At 46.1% G+C, this 21,427-nt stretch overlaps 1 protein-coding gene across 3 annotated transcripts in view; it reads right to left on the reverse strand.

Moving 5' to 3' along the window:
- LOC132084120 (acid-sensing ion channel 2) overlaps positions 1 to 21,427 on the reverse strand; it is a 487,082-nt gene that overhangs the window by 42,191 nt on the left and 423,464 nt on the right. For all 3 annotated transcript variants that reach the window (XR_009420037.1, XM_059489121.1, XM_059489122.1), the window contains exon 2: positions 2,640 to 2,790. Coding sequence is in view for 2 of the 3 variants with exons in the window: in XM_059489121.1 (XP_059345104.1) it covers positions 2,640 to 2,790 (151 nt within the window). In the remaining variant the exon portion in view is untranslated. The remainder of the gene's footprint in view (positions 1 to 2,639; positions 2,791 to 21,427) is intronic.

The raw sequence follows: 21,427 nt of genomic DNA on the forward strand, positions 1-21,427 counted from the left end.
TTTTTATTCTATTTTTAGTTTTATTCTATGTTATTTATTTGAATTCTATTTTTATTTTAATAAAATAATTTTGTATTCAATTTTAGTCTCATGAGAACGGTGAGATAATACAGATGTTATAATTTATGCTATTATAAATGGAAGTTGATTATTTCTTAATTATAATATACTATATGTATAATATAATATAATATAATATAATATAATATAATATAATATAATATGGTATATTTTAGTATCTATAATATATATAGTATCTATAATATACTATATGTACTATACTATAGCATAATATAATATCCTATATGTATTTTTGTTTGTTTTTTGTTATATTATATTGTAGATATTTTAATAATCTAAAATTACTTTCTATGGGTCTTATTATAATGTATCTTTCATAGTTCTATTTCTTTAAAATATTTAGTCTTATTTGTAAGGCTATTTTTTGAAACTTTTTTGGTTTTGTTTTTATCTTAGTAATATTTGTTTTATTTTATGGCATTTTAAAGTTAGTATTTCTTATTTCAAAGCTTGCATACGGATGCACACTGTGTGGGCCTTCTGTCAATCCTGAGAACTTTCTAGAAATCCATTTCCCACCCCGTGTCCCCCTCCAGGGCTGGAATTCCCTTGGAGCTCCTTCCCTTGCAGAGCCCAGCCCGGAGGCAACACCGAGGGGATTGAATTCCAAGCACACTGAAATTATTATGCAAATATTTGGAAATAATCAACTCCCTCCCTCACCAGCGGAGCTGAGTGAGGCATTGCTATGGCAACAGCCACTCTCAACCAGCAGAACTCCCATTTGGGATTCTGCAGGTGTCCAGGGAGCCCCAGAGCATCCAGGACAGGCTGGATGGGAGAGGAGAAGGCTCCCGAGGAAAGGCCAAGATCCAAGCTTGGCAAAGATCAGAGTTCTCAGCTCTGAGGGCAAGCAGCTCTACCTGAGAACATGGCCAAGGCTCCTGGGAATGAGCCCAGGAGCTTCTCCTTCATCCCTTCAGCAAATCAGAGCCCTTGAATTCTGTAAAATTCCAGATTTAAAGAGACCTCAGTAACTCCCAGTGCAATCTAAGCCCAGAACGTCAGCCCAGGTCCAGAGACAGGAGAATCCAAAATCAATCCAGGGACAGGAGAATCCAAAATCAATCCAGGGACAGGAGAATCCAAAATCAACCCAAGGACAGGAGAATCCAAAATCAACCCAGAGACAGGAGAATCCAAAATCAACCCAAGGACATGAGAATCCAAAATGAACCCAGGTCCAGGGATATGAGAATCCAAAATCAACCCAGGGAGAGGGGAATCCAACACAGCTCAGGTCCAGGAGAATCCAGAATGAACCCAGGGACATGAGAATCCAAAAACAACCCTGTGGCACCCTCCCAGTAACAGCAGACAGGAGCTCAGTGGGAAGGGAAACCCTCTGAATTGTAATAAATTGGAAATTAAGGTTCAGGAGAATCCAAAATCAACCCAGGGACAGGGATATGAGAATCAAAAATCAACCCAGAGACAGGAGAATCAAAAATCAACCCAGGGACAGGAGAATCAAAAATCAACCCAGGGACAGGAGGCTCCAATATCAGCTCAGATCCTGGGACATGAGAACCCAGCTCTAAACCAGGTCCAGGCACATGAGACTTCCCCCTTGAGCCTCTGATCTTGAGCTGTTGTGCCTGGGTGGCCCTGGTGGCACTGTCCCCAACCTGTCCCCCATGCTCCTGCCCATCATTCCTGCAGCAGCATTGAAGGATCCATGATCCATGAAAGGATCCACGATCCATTAAAGGATTCATGTTCCATGAAAGGATCCACGATCCATGAAAGGATTCATGTTCCATTGAAGGATCCATGTTAGGATCCACGATCCATTAAAGGATTCATGTTCCATGAAAGGATCCATGATCCATGAAAGGATCCATGATCCACTGAAGGAACCAGCGCTCCCCACAACTCCACATCCACTCCAGGAGCTGTATCCCATCCACAGGCCCTGGGGACATTCCACAGCCCAGCTCTCCTGGTCAGCACCTCCTGCTCCAGGATGAGAAGGTTCCAGCTCCTCCAGAGATGCTCAGCCCAGCCCAGGTTCATTCCTGCACAGATTCCATCCACCCCAAATGTTCCAAAGCCAAGGAGCCCAGTCCTTGCTCCTCCCACATAGCACCAACCCAGCAAACACAACTCAGGGCAGCAAATATTCCCAAATTCCAAGGAGAAGGAAAACCCAGAGAGTCTACCTTGAACACAGCCTCCCAAAAATGCCTTTCCAGGGGAGAGGGATGTGCTGGAGCCCCTGAAGGTGTCCCCACACTCCTGTCACCCACAATGCCACCCTTGCCAAGGACAGGAAGTGCCATTCCTGCCTGGCATCCCAAACTTTGGGGCTGGGACACCCAAGCCCAGCACTCCCCAAAATGCTGCTCCCAAGGGGCCACCACAAACCCCGGGGAGAAAAGTGACACATCCTGGAGTGAGCAGGATCCTGCTCCCAGAGCTGGTTTGGGGATGGGATGGGATCCATGGGATGGGATGGGATGGGATGGGATGGGATGGGATGGGATGGGATGGGATGGGATGGGATGGGATGGGATGGTTTTTCCAAGGAAATCAACCAAGGAAGAGGAAGCTCTTACCTGTTTCTCCCCAGATGGGCAGATACTCGTCCTGCTGGATGTCCAGCATGATTTCCAGGCCGTTCCCTGTCCCCCCCTTCACTGTGGTGAGGAGAGGCCGCCCCTCCTCTCCTGAGTTAAACATGTAGCATTTCCCATATTTTGTAAACACCTGTGGGGAAAAAAAAGAGAGGAATTAGGGAATATTTCCCACAGAATTAACCCCCATTCCCAACTGGCAGAGGGAAACAGCCAGAAGCTGCATGTCAGGGAGAAATATCCACATAAATATCCTCATAAATATGCACATAAATATCCATAGAAATATCCTCAGAAAGAGCCTCACAAATATCCCCAGAAATCCATCCAGGTTTAATCATTTATTTAATCATTGTGGTTTCCTTATGGAAAGTAAAAGAGGGAAGGGAGGGAGGAAAAGCTGTTTGGAGGGAAAGCTCAAAAGCTCCTGGAGTCATTCCAGTCAGTCCAAACTCTGACAAACACACTCTGGCCTTAAGCTCAGGCTAAAAATTCACACAATTCCCTGGTTTTGGGTGGAGTCTCAGCCCATTTAGGCCATGGCAATGCTCTCCTGGCATTAAAAGTACAATATCCCTTCATTCCTCTCTCTGCCACTGCTTGGAATATAGGAAGAGTCAAAAACGCTTGGGGAAACGAGGAAAGATTTCCTCCATCACTTTGCTCTTCTTCACTCTTATTTGGGGAAGCTTCCTGATAGAAACTCCTGGCAAAGCCCAGGTGGAACTTCCATCACCAGCACTGCAGAGCAGGGGGGACATCAGTGCAGGGTGGACATGGGGCTCCAGGAGGGATGTGTGGAATATGCGTTTTCCAGAGGGAAAACAGGAATTTTCCAGTGTTCTGGAAACCTATTGGAGAACACAGGTTTTCCAGAGGGAAAATGGGGGTTTTCCAGTGGGAGAAAACAGTTTTTCCAGTGGGAGAACATGGGTTTTCCAGCATTCTGGAAACCCATTGGAGAACACGGGTTTTCCAGTGGGAGAACACAGGTATTCCAGTGGCAAAACATGAGTTTTTCAGAGGGAGAACACAGTTTTTCCAGTGGAAGAACATGGGTTTTCCAGTGGGAGAACGTGGGTTTTCCAGGGGGATGGACACAGGGTTCCAGGTGCAGGACACGTGGGTTTCCAAGAGAGGGAACACAGCTTTTTCAGGGATCACACAGTGTTTCCAAGGGGAGCAAACACAGATTTCCATGTGGGATGGACACAGGATTCAAGGGGGGATGGATACATTTCCAAGTGGTCTGGACATGTGAAGAACACAGGTTGTTACCCAACAGATTTCCCAATGGAGTAAAACAGAATTCCCAGTGGGATAACACAGATTTCCCAATGGGATAAAGCAGATTTCCCAGTGGGATAACACAGAATTCTCAGTGGGGTAACACAGAATTCCCAGTGGGATAAAACACAGATTTCCCAGTGGGATAACACAGGTTTCCAGTGAGAAAAAATGCAGATTTCCAGGTGGGATAACACAGAATTCCCAGTGGGGTAACACAGATTTCTCAGTGGGATAAAATACAGATTTCCCAGTGGGGTAAAACACAGATTTCCCAGTAGGATATAACACAGAATTCCCAGTGGGAACTCAAAGCTCCTGGTGGCAGCAGAGATGTCATCTTTGCTGCAGGCACCACTCAGGGCCCGGGCTCAGCTCAGGATCCCCCTAGAATGGGAAAACTCCCAGAAATCCCAGATTTAACCCAAACCAATCCCCCCCACCCTGCACTGACAGCCTGGGGACATCCAGAACTGTTCCTGGGATAAAGGCTCCAGAAAGCTAAGTAAGAACCAGTTAAACCAGTAACGACCATTTAAACCAGTAATGACCATTTAAACCAGTAACAACCATTTAAACCAATAACAATCATTTAAACCAGTAATGACCAGTTAAACCAGTAACAATCATTTAAACCAGTAATGACCAGTTAAACCAGTAACGACCATTTAAACCAGTAATGATCAGTTAAACCAGTAACGACCATTTAAACCAGTAATGATCAGTTAAACCAATAACAACCAGTTAAACCAATAACAACCATTTAAACAGTAACAACTGGTGAAGCCCAGTAACAACCAGTTTGGGAACCAGTAAGAACCAGTAAAGCCCAGCACAGAGCACTTGGAGCCCGGGAGCCAGAGCAGAGCTGCTCCAGTCCCTCCAGAATCTCTCCCACATTTGCTGAGCTCATTTGACCCCACGATGAGTCAGAAACCCAAACAGAAGCCGGAGCCAGCAGAGATTTATTCCCTCAAATATTGACATATCCTGACTAATCCAAGTGCCAGGGAAGCAGGTGGGATGGGAGAGAATTCAAATGGGAAGTGTTTGTGAGGGGAAAAAACAATACATCCTTTAAAAAGGATTTGATAGCCAAATAAAAATAATCCCGTTTGAATACTTGCCTGACTGATTAAACAGCTCAGGCTGGAAAGAGAAGCTCAGCCTCTGGAAGCAGCCCCATGGATGGGTTTTTCCAGATAGGCTCTGAAGGCAGAAGTCAAAAATTCCTAATGAGGGGAGTTTAAAACCCAGCAAGGAGAAAAAGCTGCAGTGGAGAAAATCAGGGGGAAACAACAAGGCTGGAATGGGAACAACAGCCCAGGGATTGATTTTGGAGTCTGCGGGCAAATAAATCCAGGCAACTTGATGGGGTGGTTTTATATGACTGTAAAAATTCCCTGTAAAAGCTCCTGTTAGGATGTGTTTATCCAAGGAAAAGATGGAACCTGACAGGGGCAGCAGGGCTGGAATCACAATCCCAGGGAAAGAGACCTCATGGGAACTGGGAAAGGACAACCATGGGACCTCTCGACCACAGGGATTTTGTCATTCCCAGAGACACAAAACATTATTCCTAATGGCATTTAAAGGTATTTCCAAGTTCAAAAACCCACGTGCATTCATTCCAACTCCTCAGTAAACAGGATTATGGTGTTCCAGGATCAATGAAATCATGGAATGTTTTGGGTTTGGACCCTAAGGATCACCCAGTGCTATGGGCAGGGACCCCTCCCACTGTCCCAGGGTGCTCCAGCCTGGCCTTGGGCACTGCCAGGGATCCAGGGGCAGCCCCAGCTGCTCTGGGAATTCCATTCCATTCCATTCCATTCCATTCCATTCCATTCCATTCCATTCCATTCCATTCCATTCCATTCCATTCCAGCCCCTCCCCTCTTGTATTTGTGGGACCCCCGACCGAGGCAGGAATGATGCACCTGACTCCATGTTCTCAGAAGGCTAATTTATAATTTTATGAGCTATATTATATTAAAGAATATTATACTAAACTATACTAAAGAATACAGAAAGGATACTCACAGAAGGCTAAACAGATAATAATGAAAACTCGTGACTCTTTCCAGAGCCCCGACACAGCTTGGCCCTGATTGGTCATTAAGTCAAAACAACTCACAGCAGAATCCAATGAAACAATGACCTGTGGGTAAACAATCTCCAAACACATTCCAAAGCAGCAAAACACAGGAGAAGCAATCAGATATTATTGTTTTCATTTTTCTCTGAGGCCTCTAAGCTTCCCAGGAGAAAAATCCTGGATGAAGGAATTTTTCCAGAAAATATAACAGTGACACTATGTAGCCATGATATTTTCTGAAAAATCCTTTCCATAGGAGTTTTTCTCCTGAGAAGCTGAGAGGGCTCAGGAACAAAATGTAAACAATAAATATCTGCTGCTGTGGAATGCAACAGGTGCATCTGTGATTGGTCTCATGTGGTTGTTTCTGATTAATGGCCAATCACAGTCAGCTGGCTCAGACTCTGTCCAAGCCACAAACCTTTGTTATCATTCTTTCCTTTCTATTCTTAGCCAGCCTTCTGATGAAATCCTTTCTTCTATTCTTTTGGTATAGTTTTAATATAATATATATCATAAAATAATAAATCAGCCTTCTGAAACACGGAGTCAGATCCTCATCTCTTCCCTCATCCAAGAACCCCTGTGAACACGGTCACATTACTCCCCAACCTCCAGGGAGGAATTCCTCCAGGATTCCTCCCCATCCATCCCTGCCCTCTTGGAATCCATTCCCTGTCCTGCCCCTCTCCTGTTCCCTCAGCCCCTCCCGAGGATTTTCCTCCCCCTCTCCCCTTTGCTGGGAGTGATTATCTGGGAAATCCAACATTGTTTTTCCAGAGTCTTCTCTTGTTTCCAGGCTCCCTGCCAACAGGAAAGGACTCATCATCAGATCATCAGGATAAACCCTGGAGCTGTTGGAAGGGCTGGGATTCACTGGAGGCAGCAAACACGAGCAGAGCAGGGTGACTTAAGCTCAATTTATGTGGCTGAGAGGGAAAAAATCCTTCTGGCTCTTGGAAATGCTTTAACTTCCAATAAAAAGGGCCAGAAGCAAAATTCCAGACACGTTCCCTGAGAGTAGTCCATAAAAATTCCAATTTGTTCCCTCTGAAGGAGCATGAGGGCCTTTGACAGCTCCTTGGGAAATCCCTGCTTGGGCATAAAGGGAAATAATTCTAAATCTGCGGAATGGGATTTGATGGGATCGTTTAGGTCAGGAAAAGCCTTTGAGAGGATGGAGTGCAACCCATGAACTGTCTTGGAGTGACTTCCTGAGCTCTCCTTAGCCAAGGAAAACGTTCATTTTGGGAAGTTAAAACTCAGAGCAGGGGTATTCCAAACAGATTCCAGCACAAAGCAGACACCACCACCACCAAAGGCTCCAAGAAAGCCCTGGATAAACAAATCCTGCTGCCTGATGTGAAAAATGCATGTATTTTCTGATTGGCTTTTTGCAAATATTCAAATGAATATTATATGTGTTGTGTTAGAAAGTAATGCTGTAATAATTCTCTTAAGTACTGTGTTAAATATAGTTTTAAGTTATAAAAAATGTTAAAATAGAAATTATGATGTGTAGGATACTTTTTTTAAAGAAAGGACTCACAGTGAGATGGCAGCCACAGGACACCTGAATCTTTCAGAGAAAAGGAATTTATTGCTCCATTATCAGAAGAAAGGAACTTCTTCCCACCTCGAAGGCGCTGTTAGGATTAGAGGGGAGAAGCTGAGGGTGACCAGACAGAATCCTGTGTTTGAATGGAATTTATGCATCATGTATGAAGTGTATGAATATGCAACAGGCTGTTGCTTTTAAGGGTTAATCCTCTGTTAACGGGTGTCCTTTTTCAGGCTCTTGCTGCCCAGAAAAAGGTACCCTGACGTCCGTAACTCGTTGTATTTATTGTCTCAAACTGTCCGAATTCAAGTTGTCCAAATTATTGTTATTGTAATTGTATTACTATTTTATAAGCATTTTATTACTATTAAACATTTAAAATTTTAAAAACCAGTAATTGGCATTTTTCACACTGTGAATCCATCAGGCCTGAGACTGGCATTCCAGAGGCCTGCCCAGAGTCATGGAAAATGAGGCATTGCAGCTTCTAGCAGGATGCACAGAAAAAAAACATTCCTCCTGAGAAATCTGCCCTTCAGTCCAGAGAAAAATGATGGGAAAAGGAATTCATTGGAAGCCTGGGAATGACTTTTCCAAATGCAGAAGCAGATGCAGGTGAGGGTGCACTGGTAAGGCAGGAAGGAGGTGCCAGATGGAGGTAAAAGCAAGGAAAAAGAGGGAATTGGAATCCTGTGCAGTCATTTCTCACAATTGTGAGACACAAAGGCTCAGAGAGACATTTCCCAGCAAGCCACATCCAAGGTATTGATCAGAGTGGGGAAAAAAAAGAAAACAAAGCAATTTTCAAGATGGGTCCAGGAGAAGGGGAATGTGGAGCTGAAAAACTGGGATGTGTTTGTGCAAGAATATCCATGAGAGGATGGGGAAAAGATCCTGTTTAGGAGGAGAAAATACTTTATACCCCAGATTTTGCCAAAGGGATCCATTCCCAGGGCTCCCAGCTCTCTCACTGCGTCAAGATTTTAAGGGTAAAACCCCAAGATTTTGAGGGAAAACCCCAGGATTTTAAAGGGAAAATCCTCAAGATTTTGAGGTAAAATCCCCAAGATTTTAAGTGGAAAACCCCAAGATTTGGAGAGGAAAATTCCAAGATTTGAAAGGGGAAACCCCAGAATTTGGAGGGGAAAATCCCAAGGTCTTGAGGGAAAACTCCAAGATTTTAAGGGAAAACCCCAAGATTTTTCGGTGAAAACCCCAAAATCAAAATTTTAAGGGTGGCACCAAGCCCTGTCCTGATGGCACTTGGATTGAGGGATGGCTCCATCCCAGTCCATCACAGTCTCCATCCCAGTCTGTTCCAATCTCCATTCCAGGCTCCATACCAGGCTCCATCCCAATCTCCATCCCAGTCTCCATCCTGGGCTCCATCCCAAATTCCATCCCAGTCCATCCCAATCTCCATCCCAATTTCCATCCTAATTTCCATCCCAGTCTCTATCCCAAATTCCATCCCAGTCCATCCCAATGGTCCCTTTGTCCTTCCAGGCAGGGGGCAGTGGGACATTCTTTAAAAATGATGGAATAATGGGAACAAAACCCCAGCAGATGCCCTGAGGGGTCTGAGGGATCCCAAAGGAATCTCCTTCCAGAGGGGCTGACCTGGGCAAGGAGGGAGATCCTCGAATGGGATAAAGGATTTAATGTCCTTTCCCAACAAAGGGCAGAGGGAATGAATCCAAGGCCAATCCCAGCAGAGAGGGTGCAAGCCCAGCCCAGCCTTTAGGGCATCCTCTTCATGAATTCTCCAGACCCCAATCCTACAAAACCACCGGAGAATGCAAAAATCCCAGAGCCGTGAATGCCAAAGGGGATTTGGGTCACCCTCACCCGACCATAAGGCAAACCTCTCCAAAAATGAACAAAATGCAGGAGGGGGAACCCCTGGAGAGGAGGAGTTTGGCATCTGCTCCCTGTTAAACTCCCGTTTGTTGGTGCTGTCAGGAAGGCGATGTCAGACATGGAAACGCTCATCCCTCCCTCCCTGCAGCTCTGATCTCCCCGTGGAGCCCGGGAAGCACAGCCAGGGAACTTGTCAGGGCTGTGTTTACAAGCTGAGGCTTTTCCAAGGCTGAGATTCCCGCTGGGATTTGTCAGGCAGCTGCCAGGGAAGGCAGCCCGGGCTCCCCTGCAGCAGCTCCGGCTCTGCAGAGCCTCCTGTGCCGGGCTGCTGCCCCAAACCCACTGATCCCTGCCCCAAACCCATTGATCCCTGCCCCAAACCTCACTGATCCCTGCCCCAAACCCACTGATCCCTGCCCCAAACCCCACTGATCCCTGCCCCAAACCTCACTGATTCCTGCCCCAAACCCATTGATCCCTGCCCCAAACCTCACTGATTCTTGCCCCAAACCCATTGATCCCTGCCCCAAACCCATTGATCCCTGCCCCAAACCCATTGATCCCTGCCCCAAACCTCACTGATTCCTGCCCCAAACCTCACTGATTCCTGCCCCAAACCCATTGATCCCTGCCCCAAACCCCACTGATCCCTGCCCCAAACCCCACTGATCCCTGCCCCAAACCTCACTGATTCCTGCCCCAAACCTCACTGATTCCTGCCCCAAACCCATTGATCCCTACCCCAAACCTCACTGATTCCTGCCCCAAACCCCCCTGATTCCTGCCCCAAACCTCACTGATCCCTGCCCCAAACCCATTGATTCCTGCCCCAAACCCATTGATCCCTACCCCAAACCCCCCTGATTCCTGCCCCAAACCCCCCTGATTCCTGCCCCAAACCTCACTGATCCCTGCCCCAAACCCATTGATCCCTGCCCCAAACCTCACTGATCCCTGCCCCAAACTCCCCTGATCCCTGATCCTGGCCAGGCTGCTGCCCCCAGCCCCAGTGATTGTTGCAGATATCTTGTCATGAAAAATCTTTTCTTTAAGATTTTTCCTCTTGAGAAGCTGAGAGGCCTCAGGAACAAAATGTAAACAATGTTTATCTGCTGCTGTGGAATGCAACAGGTGCATCTGGGATTGGCCCATGTTGGTTGTTTCTAATTAATGGCCAATCACAGTCAGCTGGCTCAGCCTGTCTGAGACACAAACCTTTGTTATCATTTCTTCCTATTCTATTCTTAGCTGGCCTTCTGATGGAATCCTTTCTTCTATTCTTTTAGTATAGTTTTAACGTAATATATACCATAAAATAATAAATCAAGCCTTCTGAAACATGGAGTCAGATCCTCGTCTCTTCCCTCATCCTGAGACCCCTGTGAACACGGTCACAACTGATCCCTGATCCCTGCCAGGCTGCTGCCCCAGACCCCACTGATCCAGGTTCCAGGCAGGCCCTGAAGGTAGAACAACCCCGTTCCCAGCATTAATGGGAATGTTCTTCCCAAATGAGGAGTCCAAATCCAATAATTCACAGAATTCACAGAATTCACAGAATCACTGGGTTGGAAGAGACCTTCAAGATCATCGAGTCCAACCCAGCCCCAACACCTGAACCAAACACTGTCACCCAGTGCCACACCCAGGCTTTGTTAAACAACCCCAGGGATGGTGACTCCACCACCTCCCCAGTACCTGGGAATTCCCAAAATTCCCCCAAATTCACAGAATCACTGGACTGGAAGAGACCATCAAGATCATCGAGTCCAACCCAGCCCCAACACCTCAACCAAACCCTGGCATCCAGTGCCACACCCAGGCTTTGTTAAACACACCCAGAGATGGGGACTCCACCACCTCCCTGTGCAGCCATTCCAGAACTTTATCTCCTTTTCTGTAAAAAACTTTTTCCTGATATCCAACCTGTATTTCCCTTGGTGCAGGTTAAGACTGTCCCCTCTGGTTGTGTCAGCTCCTGCAGACAGAGCCCAGCCCCAGCTGAGCACAGGAACCTTTCAGGAGCTGTGAGAGTGATGAGGGCACCCCTGAGTCTCCCTTTCTCCAGGCTGAGCACCCCCAGCTCCCTCACGGGTTCTCTGTGTTCCCAGCCCCTCTCCAGCCTCACTGTCCCCTCTGGATGTGCTCAGTGTCCCAAGGTCCTTCCCAAACTGAAGGGCCAGAGCTGGACCCAGCACTCAGGGTGTGACCCCACCAGTGCTGAGTACAGGGTGTCATGGTTTCTCATCTTATAAAATTCCATAAAAATCAATTTAAAATCCATTAAAATAAATTTTACAATCCATAAAAATCCATTATAAATCCATTAAAATCAATTTTAAAATCCACAAAAACCCATAAAAATCCATAAAAAATCAATTTTAAATCAATTAAAACCCATAAAAATCCATTAAAATAAATTAAAAATCCATAAAAATACAGGCCCCAGCACAAAGCCGAGATCACCTGGAATGTGCAAAGGGGTGGCCTGAGGTGGCTGGCCTGGGACACTCAGGCTGATGTCCCCACCTGGGGCTGGCTGGGTCACACGAGGCTACAGGCACCTGGAAAAGGCCCTTGGGAAGCAGCAGATGGAGCAGGAGGAGGAGTCAGGGAGGGTCAGGGTGGCTCCAGCCCTGCTCCATCCCAGCCCTGGAGCCCTGGGGCCGGTGCCAGGCACAGCTTCCAGTCTGGGATTAATTTGGATCCTAATTAAAATCTGTGCTCCCCCTCCATCCATCCCCACTGATTGCCTTAATTAGCTCCTGTCCATTCCCTCAGCTGAACTCCGTGCCCAGCTCTGGCACTGACAACATTCCAACATTGCAGTGTCCCAAAAATCTCCTCCAACATTCCAACATTCCAGTGTCCCAATCTCCTCCAACATTCCAATGCCCCAAAACTCCTCCAACATTCCAACATTCTAACATTGCAGTGTCCCAAAACTCCTCCAACATTCCAGTATCTCAAAACTCCTCCAACATTCCAATATTCCAACATTGCAGTGTCCCCAGACTCCTCCAACATTCCAACACTACAGTGTCCCAAAACTCCTCCAACATTCCAACATTGCTGTGTCCCAAATCTCCTCCAACATTCCAGTGTCCCAAAACTCCTCCAGCATTCCCACACTGCAGTGTCCCAAAATTCCTCCAACATTTCAACACTGCAGTGTCCCAAATCTCCTCCAACATTCCAACATTCCAGTGTCCCAAAACTCCTCAAACATTGCAGTGTCCCAAAACTCCTCCAACATTCCAACATTGCAGTGCCCCAAAACTCCTCCAACATTCCCACATTCCAGTGTCCCAAAACTCCTCTGAGTGTCCCAGAGCAGCCCCCAGGTGCCCTCAGTGCCCATCCCCTGCAGTGCCACAGAACCTGACGGAAAAAGGGGATAAAACACCTGCAGCTGGAGTGTCTGTGCCAATCCCAAACCCTTCAGCTGTGCAGGGATATCCTGCACCACGAGAATCCTCCAGAAAATAGGGATTGAGTGTTGTGGTGTTGTGAGGGTCTCCAGGACAAGGTGAGAGATGAGAATTGACTCCAAGTTCTCAGAAGGATGATATTATATTATGATAATATCAGTCTTCTGAGACCATGAAGTCAGATTCCTCATCTCTTCCCTCATCCCACAAACACCACACCACCCCATCCTGTAAATGCCTTAAATCCTATAATCTAAAATTACCCCTCATGGGTCCCACTACAATGCATCTTTCACAGTTCTATTTCTCCAAAGTATCTAATCTTATTTATAAAACCATCCTTTGAAACTTGTTTCGAGTTCCATTTCTCTCCCAGCAATGTCTGTCCTGTCCCATGGCATTTCTAAGCCAGCATTTCTCATCTCCAGGTTTGCACACAGATGCTCACACTGTGTGAGCCTTCTGCCAGGCTTGGAGAATTCCCTACAAATCCATTTTCCACAGGAAGGACCTTAAAACTCATCCCATTCCACCCCTGCCAATAGGCAGGGTCATCTCCCACTGTCCAGGCTGGACATTCCCAGGGCTGGAATTGTGATCCTTGGGATCCCAGGGTTGGAATTTTGAGCAGATCCTTTGAGGCCATCCCAGCCTGGAAGGCAGGGGTGACAGGGATGGAATGTGGAATTCTGGAATTCCTTTTCATTCCTCAATGTGGAAATCTGGAATTCCTCCTGATTCCCCAGTGTGGAATTCTGGAATTCCTTCTCCTCATTCACCAGTGTGGAATTCTGGAATTCCTTCTCGTTCCCCAATGTGGAATTCTGGGCTTCCTCCTCCTCATTCCAGCAGGATTCAGCTCCCTCCCATCAGTGAGAAGCCCAGAGTGTGGGAGGTGTGACCATGGCAGGGATGTCCCTGCTCCTCTCAGCATTCCAGCACTTCCAGGACTCCCCTGGGAGTGCAGGAGTGCCCACAGCATTCCATGGGGTGGGATCCTCTGGAAGAGGTTTTGCAGTGACTTCTGTGAGCCAGAGAGGAGTTTGATCAGAGGATCCATGTTTACCCCTGAAAGAATTTGCTACCAAGGTCCTTGACACAGAAACCAAGAAAGAAAGAAGGATAAATAAGAAAATAAGAATAAAAATAAGAAAATAAGAAAAACCCTGCAACTGCCTATTCCAACAAGCACTTTGTTTGTCTTTGCCTGTTCCAATGAGCACTTGGTTCGTCTCTGGTGACCAATGAGTAAAGTGTAAACTTATGAGTTTTGTAAGAATGTATAAAAAGCATGCATGCTATAATAAAAAAAACACTTGAATGAAGCCTTCTGAAAATGGAGTGTGTGGCTTTGTGCTGCCTCTGTGCCAGCTCTGACAGGGTCCCTCCCTGCTGGGAACCATGGGCAGGGATGGATGGGATGTTGGGCAGGAATTCTTGGCTGGGAGCCTCCAGAATTGGAGATTTAAGGTAAAGCTCCTTCCTTTGAAGTCCTTCTGTCCCCAAAGTTTGATTAGAGGTTCTACTTTAATTTCTGGAATTCCCAGGGCCAGGCAGAGCCTGTGGTGGTGCCACTGTCACCTCACCCTCCCTCTGCTCCTCTCTCTGTCCCTCTCACATTCCCATCACCCCAGGACATTTCCCAGCCCTGAAGATCCCAGGAGCTCTGTCACAGACATCTTTTATGGAAAATCCTTTCCTTAGGATTTTTTTTCCTCCTGAGAAGCTGAGAACCCTCAGGAACAAAATGTAAACAATAAATATCTGCTGCTGTGGAATGCAACAGGTGCATCTGTGATTGGTCTCATGTGGTTGTTTCTAATTAATGGCCAATCACAGTCAGCAGGCTCAGACTCTCTGTCCCAGCCACAACCCTTTGTTATTCATTCTTTCTTTTTCTATTCTTAGCCAGCCTTCTGATGAAATCCTTTCTTCTGTTCTTTTAGTATAGTTTTAATGTAATATATATCATAAAATAATAAATCAGCCTTCTGAAACATGGAGTCAGATCCTCATCTCTTCCCTCATCCTCGGACCCCTGTGAACACGGTCACAAAGCTCCCTGATCCTGCCATTCCTGATCCTGCTCATCCCAGGGAAAGCTGATTTGGGGCTGAGCACCTGCAGGTTTAAGAAGCTTCACCCTAATCCTCAGGTAAATCAAGTGAATCTGTACCCATGGGATCAAAAAGATTTTTTATTATAAGAACCAGCTCTGATCCAGAACCAGTTCTTACCCCCTGGCCTGGGAGCTCTCTGTGGCTCCTCCTTGGATTGGTGGCCACAAAAACCAATTCTTTTATCCAAAACATGGACTAGAAGGAAAGCAAACACGGAAAATCCCCCCAGAGAAGGTTTCCATGTGTTTTGTAAATCTCCCAGAACAATGTGGGCTAATCAGCCAGAACAATCAATCTCAATTAATGCTGCCAGGTCCCACAGATGCTGCAAGGACACAAAATCCCTTTCCTTCCTCCTGCACTTCGGGATAAACTGGATTAACCCCAACTCCAGAGCTGCACTGACTGCAAGTTCAAACTCCCAAAATTAATTCCAGGGGTCTGTCCCAAATTAACTCTAGGGGTCTGAGGCTCTTCCCTGATTCCAAGGAAAACCTGGGGCTGAGCTTCCCATCCTGCAATGCCCCAGGAGCAGCGCTTGGCTTTGAGCAGACTTTACAAATTTTATTTTAAAAAAACCAACAAAACCCCCCAGAATTCCTTGGAGGAATTCATCCCTTCCCTTGAGGAAGCAGCTGGGATCTGGGGCTGCCTTTGGTGCCCAGGATGCTCCAGTGCCTGTCCCTGAATCCTTTCCCATGGAGCCGCAGCTCCCTCAGATTTTCCTGCTGCCTTCTCCTTGGGGAGCCCTGGGGATGGAACCAAGCCCTGCCAGGAACTGGGAACCACTCAGGGAATTCCCAACCCCATCCCTGCATCCCTGGGGCATCCATGGCCACCTCCTCTGGAAGGGATTTCTGCAAATCCTGCCCGTGGAATGACCTCCGCACCAGCACGGAGCACAGAAACCTGTCAAGGTTGTTTTTTTATTATTATTATTATTATTATTATTATTATTATTATTATTATTATTATTATTATTATTATTATTATTATTATTATTATTATTATTATTATTGCTGCTGCTTCGGAGCCCAGGGAATTAATTCTGTGCAAGGAATTGCCATTTCTGGGAGGCAGGAAAATCCAAAGCCCAGCTCAGAGCTTGTGGTGGTGTCTGAGGATCCCCAGGATGAGGTGAGAGATGAGAATCTTGACTCCATGTTTCAGAAGGCTGATTTATTATTTTATTATATCTATCATGTTAAAAATGCTATACTAAAACTATACCATATAAACTATAAGTTTATACATTAAAAATGCTATACTAAAACTATACTATATAAACTATATAAAGAAAGAGAGAGGAGACATCAGAAGGCCAGCAAAGAAAAGGAATTATAAAATAATAAAATAATAAAATCTCGTGACAGACTCAGAGAGTCTGACACAGCTGGCTGGGATTGGTCATTAATTAAAAACAATTCACATGCTGGGTAAACAATTCTCCAAATCACATTCCAAAGCAGCAAAACATGGAGAAGCTGAAGCTTCCCAGCTTCTCAGGAGAAGAGATCCTGGGAAAAGGATTTTTCATAAAATATGAAAAATATGTCTGTGACAAGAGCTCTGCTAAACTGCTCTTGGAACTCAGGACAGGGAACTGAGGCAAGAGCTGAAACAGCTCCAGTTGTTCCCACATCTGGGGTTTGTGGGATGTTGCTCATCCCCTGCATCCCAGCTGGGAATGGAGCCCAGGGAATGCCCAGCCCCACTGCCAGGGAAGAGTTGTGGGGAATAAACCCATCCCTGCCCTCCCTGCAGGAAAAGGCTGGATGGGATGGAAGGACTCGGGAATGGAGTCTGCTCCAAGGTCCTGCTGAAGGGGGGAGAGGGAATGGGGTCAGGCATGGGAGAGGGATGGGAAGGGAATGGGGTTAGGGCTGGGAAAGAGATGGGAAAGGGAATGGGGTTAGGGCTGGGAAAGGGAATGGGATCAGGGCTGGGGACTGGGAATAGGATCAGGGTTGGGAAGGGAATGGGAAAGGGAGGGAAAGGGAACAGGACCAGGGCTGGAAAAGAGATGGGAAAGGGAATGGGATCAGGGCTGGGAAGGGAATGGGAAAGGGAATGGGATCAGGGCTGGAAAAGGGAATGGGATTATAGCAGGGAAAGGGAAGGGGATCAGGGCTGGGAAAGGGGGGAAAGGGAATGGGATTGGGGCTGGGAAAGAGATGGGAAAGGGAATGGGATCAGGGCTGGGAAAAGAATGGGATCAGGGCTGAAAAAGGGAACGGGATAATGGCTGGGAAAGAGAATGGGATTATGGCTCAGGACAGGGCTGGGAAAGGGAACTGGATCAGGGCTCAGGACAGGGCTGGGGAAGGGAGTGGGATCAGTGCTGGAAGGGAATGGGATCAGGGCTCAGGACAGGGCTGGATGATGCCAAAGGAACAACAAGGAAAAGCTCCAGCATCCCAAAAGTCTGAGCTGGGAATGACAGCAAAATGAGAAGGGACAGAGCTCACGACATCCCCTGGGATGGGGGAGTTGAGGGCACTGCAGGATGGGCTCAGCACAGGCACTGGACTCCCCCAGGGAGCTTCATCCCATTCCAGGATGTACAGGCAGGATTTTCACTTTTTTCTGCGCTATTTTTTGCCAAAAAAGCTCCCAAAATGTGCATTCCCCTCAGTGCAGGGGGCCTTTCAGGAGCCCTTGTTTTTCCCTGAGCTCCTGCCTGGATGAACTTGGTGCCTCAGCTGGAAAAAGCACCAGGAATTTCAAGTGATGGATAAAGTGCATTAACCTCAGAGTGAACCTTCCCTTGCAGGGCTGCCTGGCACACTCAGCTCGCAATTCTCACACAGTGAGGAGACAGCTTTAGGCTCCAGAGAGCCTCTAATGGGCTCTGAGGAGCTCCTGAGAACCCCACAGTGCTTCCCACTCCCAGCAGGAACGAGAATGCTGGGACCACAATAAAGCAGAGAGTTGGCTGTGGATGGGGAGAGAATTGGAGGTGAAAATGTAATAATAATAACAATATAATAATAATAATAATAATAATAATAATAATAATAATAATAATAGTAGTAGTAGTAGTAGTAATAAATTTTTTTCTGGGGTCCCCCATGGCAGGAAGGAATATATCTGACTCCATGTTCTTAGAAGGCTGATATATATTATATCATATTATATCATATCATTATTCTATTCTATTCTATTAATTATATCATATCATACCATATCATGCTATACTAAAACTACACTAAAGAAGAGAGAAAGGATACAGACAGAAGTCTCCAAAAAATGATAATGAATCTTGTGACTGACATAGCCTGACCATGACTGGTCATTGAGTTAAAGCAATTCACATGAAACCAATCAAACAATTACCTGTTGGATAAACAACCTCCAACCACATTCCAAAGCAGCAAAACACAGGAGAAGCAAAATAGATATTATTGTTTTCCTTTTGTCAGAGGCTTCTCAGCTTCCCAGGAGAAGAATCCTGGGCAAAGATGATTTTTCAGAAAAAAAAAAAAAAAATATATATATATAATAGCAATAACAATGTTATTGTCACCAGGCCCTGCAAAGTTCCCACAAGGAATGTATGTTTCAGGGAAGGGATTCCTGGCTGGGAGGGTGTCCCTGGGCTCCTCCTTTACCCAGGTCAGTGTGGAGCCATCCCTGTGTCTAATCCCAGTTTAAAACCAGGGAAACCATTGGAAAATGCAGTTCCTGAGGCCAGAGCTGGCAGGAGAAGAATATTCCATGGCAGCATTCCCAGCCTCTCCAAGGAAAAGGGCAGGGAGAGCACTCCTGGCTGCTTTACTGGCTTTTCCAGCAGGAGCAGAAGCTGGTTGAAAATCCAGGGATAATCTTTAATCATGTTTAATCCAGGCCAGGCACTGCAGAGTTTTCAGAGAGAAGTTTCCACGGATTTTCCTTTGTGCTCCGTGCAGAATCACAGCACAGATGCAGGCAGGTAATTCCCCACTTTTTTGTCTGATGGTTTGGACAAAATACAAGGAGCTGGTGACCCAAGAAGAAAGGAGTCTGTGTGGTGGTTTTTTTTGGAAACTTGGTAAGAATTTGGATTAAAAACTCCTGAGGGTGGGGAGGGGCTGGCACAGCTTTTCCAGAAGAAGCTGGGTGCCCCATTCCTGGAGGAGTTTAGAGATCCAGGGCATCCTGGGGGGATTTTTCCACTCTGACAGGGAGGGAGGACTCACAAAATTCTCTGCAGCCAGGACAGACCGAGGGCAGCCCTGGGGCTCTGACAGGGAGGGAGCAAAGCTGCAATGATCCCGCTGGAAAGGCTGAGCCAGGAGCTCCTGCCTGGTGCCCCCTGTGCCCAGCAGGGCTCGGGCATAGCTGGCACCAGGGCTGGGATGGAGCAGCTGCTCCAGGTGGGAATTGTGTGACTCACAGAGCCCTGGCTGGGCCGTTTTAATGAACCACAGCGAGCTCTGGCAGAGCTGGAAGCAGGAAATGACACTCTGGGCAGCACAGGTGACACTGGTTCTGTCCCTTCCCTGTCCCCTTCCAAAGCCTGGAGATCCAGGAGAGCACCTGGCACTGCCAGGGATGCAGGGCAGGGAGAGCAGCCCCCCATTGATGCAGGGCAACCCCATCAATGGGGTAGGGAATAATGTGGGGAATGTAGGGAATAATGTGCTCTGACTCCATGATTCAGGAGGTTGAACAATTGCTTTATTAAGCTATACTACATTACACTAAATTACATACTAAAGAGATATTACAGATATACACTAATATATACTATTAGCATATATTATAGATATATAATATATAATATATAATATATATTATAGATATATAGTGTATATACTATATACTATTATACTAAATTACATACTAAAGAGATACTATAGGTATATACTATTAGTATATATTATAGATATATAATACAATATATAATATAATATACATTATATATAATATATAAATATATAATATATACTATTAGTATATATTATAGATATATAGTATATATACTATATCCTATTACACTAAATTACATGCTAAAGAGATATTATAGATATATACTAACATATCTAGTATCTATAATATCTACATATTATGTATATATACTAAAGAGATATTAAAGATATATACTAAAGAATACTAAAAAAGATACTAAAGAAAAACCCGTGACTGTCCCCAGAGTCACAACACACGTGGATCCAACTGGCCAAGGAATTCAACAACCTTCACCAGTGTCCAATTAACAAATCACTTTGGGTAAACAATCCCCATAACACATTCCACATGTGCCAAACAACAGGAGCAGTGAATTGTAGCATTCACATTCTCTGGAAAAATTCCTTCATCCAGGATTTTTCTCCTGGGAAGCTAAGAGGCCTCAGAGAATAGCAAAACAATTCTTATCTCATTTGCTTCTCCTGTGCTGTGCTCATGTGGAATGTGTTTGGAGATTGTTTACCCACAGGTGATTGTTCCATTGGATTCTGCTGTGAGTTGTTTTCACTCTTTGGCCAATCAGGGCCAAGCTGTGTCAGGACTCTGGAAAGAGTCACGAATTTTCATTATTATTTCTTAGTAAGTATTTTATTTTTCAGTAAGTATTCTTTCTGTATTCTATAGTATAGTATAGTATTCTTTAATATAATATAGTATCATAAAGTAATAAATGATCCTTCTGACAGCATGGAGTCAGATTCATCATTCCTGATTTTGTTGGGACATTTCCCAGCAAATAGAGATAAGAATTGTTTTCTCTTCTTCTCTGAGCTTCTCACTGCCTTCCCCAGGAGAAATCCTTGAAGAACTTTTGCCAGCTGTTCTCTGTGAAGAGAGCTGTGTCCACACTCCCCAGCAGCCCCAGGCCCTGGGGCTGAGCCTGGAGGTGGCACTTGGGGACAAGGCAGTGGCAGGTCATGGGCTGGCCTCTATGGTCTCACAGAGCTTTTCCCAGCTGGGTAATTCTGGGGAATTCTGAGAAGATTTTGGGAAGGATTTGAGGCAGTGCCTGGCTCGTGGCACACTGAACAGCAGCGATTCCCAGGCTGAACCCCCCAGCCCCAACACCTGCCCAGGTGAGCCCTCAGCAAACCCCAAACCTCCTTAGACCCCAACACCTGCCCAGGTGAGCCCTCAGCAAACCCCAAACCTCCCCCAGCCCCAACACCTGCCCAGGTTAGCCCTCAGCAAACCCCAAACCTCCCTAGACCCCAACACCTGCCCAGGTGAGCCCTCAGCAAACCCCAAACCTCCCTAGACCCCAACACCTGCCCAGGTGAGCCCTCAGCAAAGCCCAGCTCAGCTTCAACCATCCAGCCACAAAAACCAGGGCAGAGGCACAGCTCTGGAATAGCTCCAGGGGAAAACTGCAGGAAAAAGCTCAGGAATCTTCTCTGCCTGATGCCTTCAAAAATAATAACAACAGAAATGCACTGAAAGTCTTCTCCAGGGTTGGAGGTCAG

This window comes from Ammospiza nelsoni, chromosome 26, assembly GCF_027579445.1.
Source record: "Ammospiza nelsoni isolate bAmmNel1 chromosome 26, bAmmNel1.pri, whole genome shotgun sequence".
NCBI classification, from domain to species: domain Eukaryota; kingdom Metazoa; phylum Chordata; class Aves; order Passeriformes; family Passerellidae; genus Ammospiza; species Ammospiza nelsoni.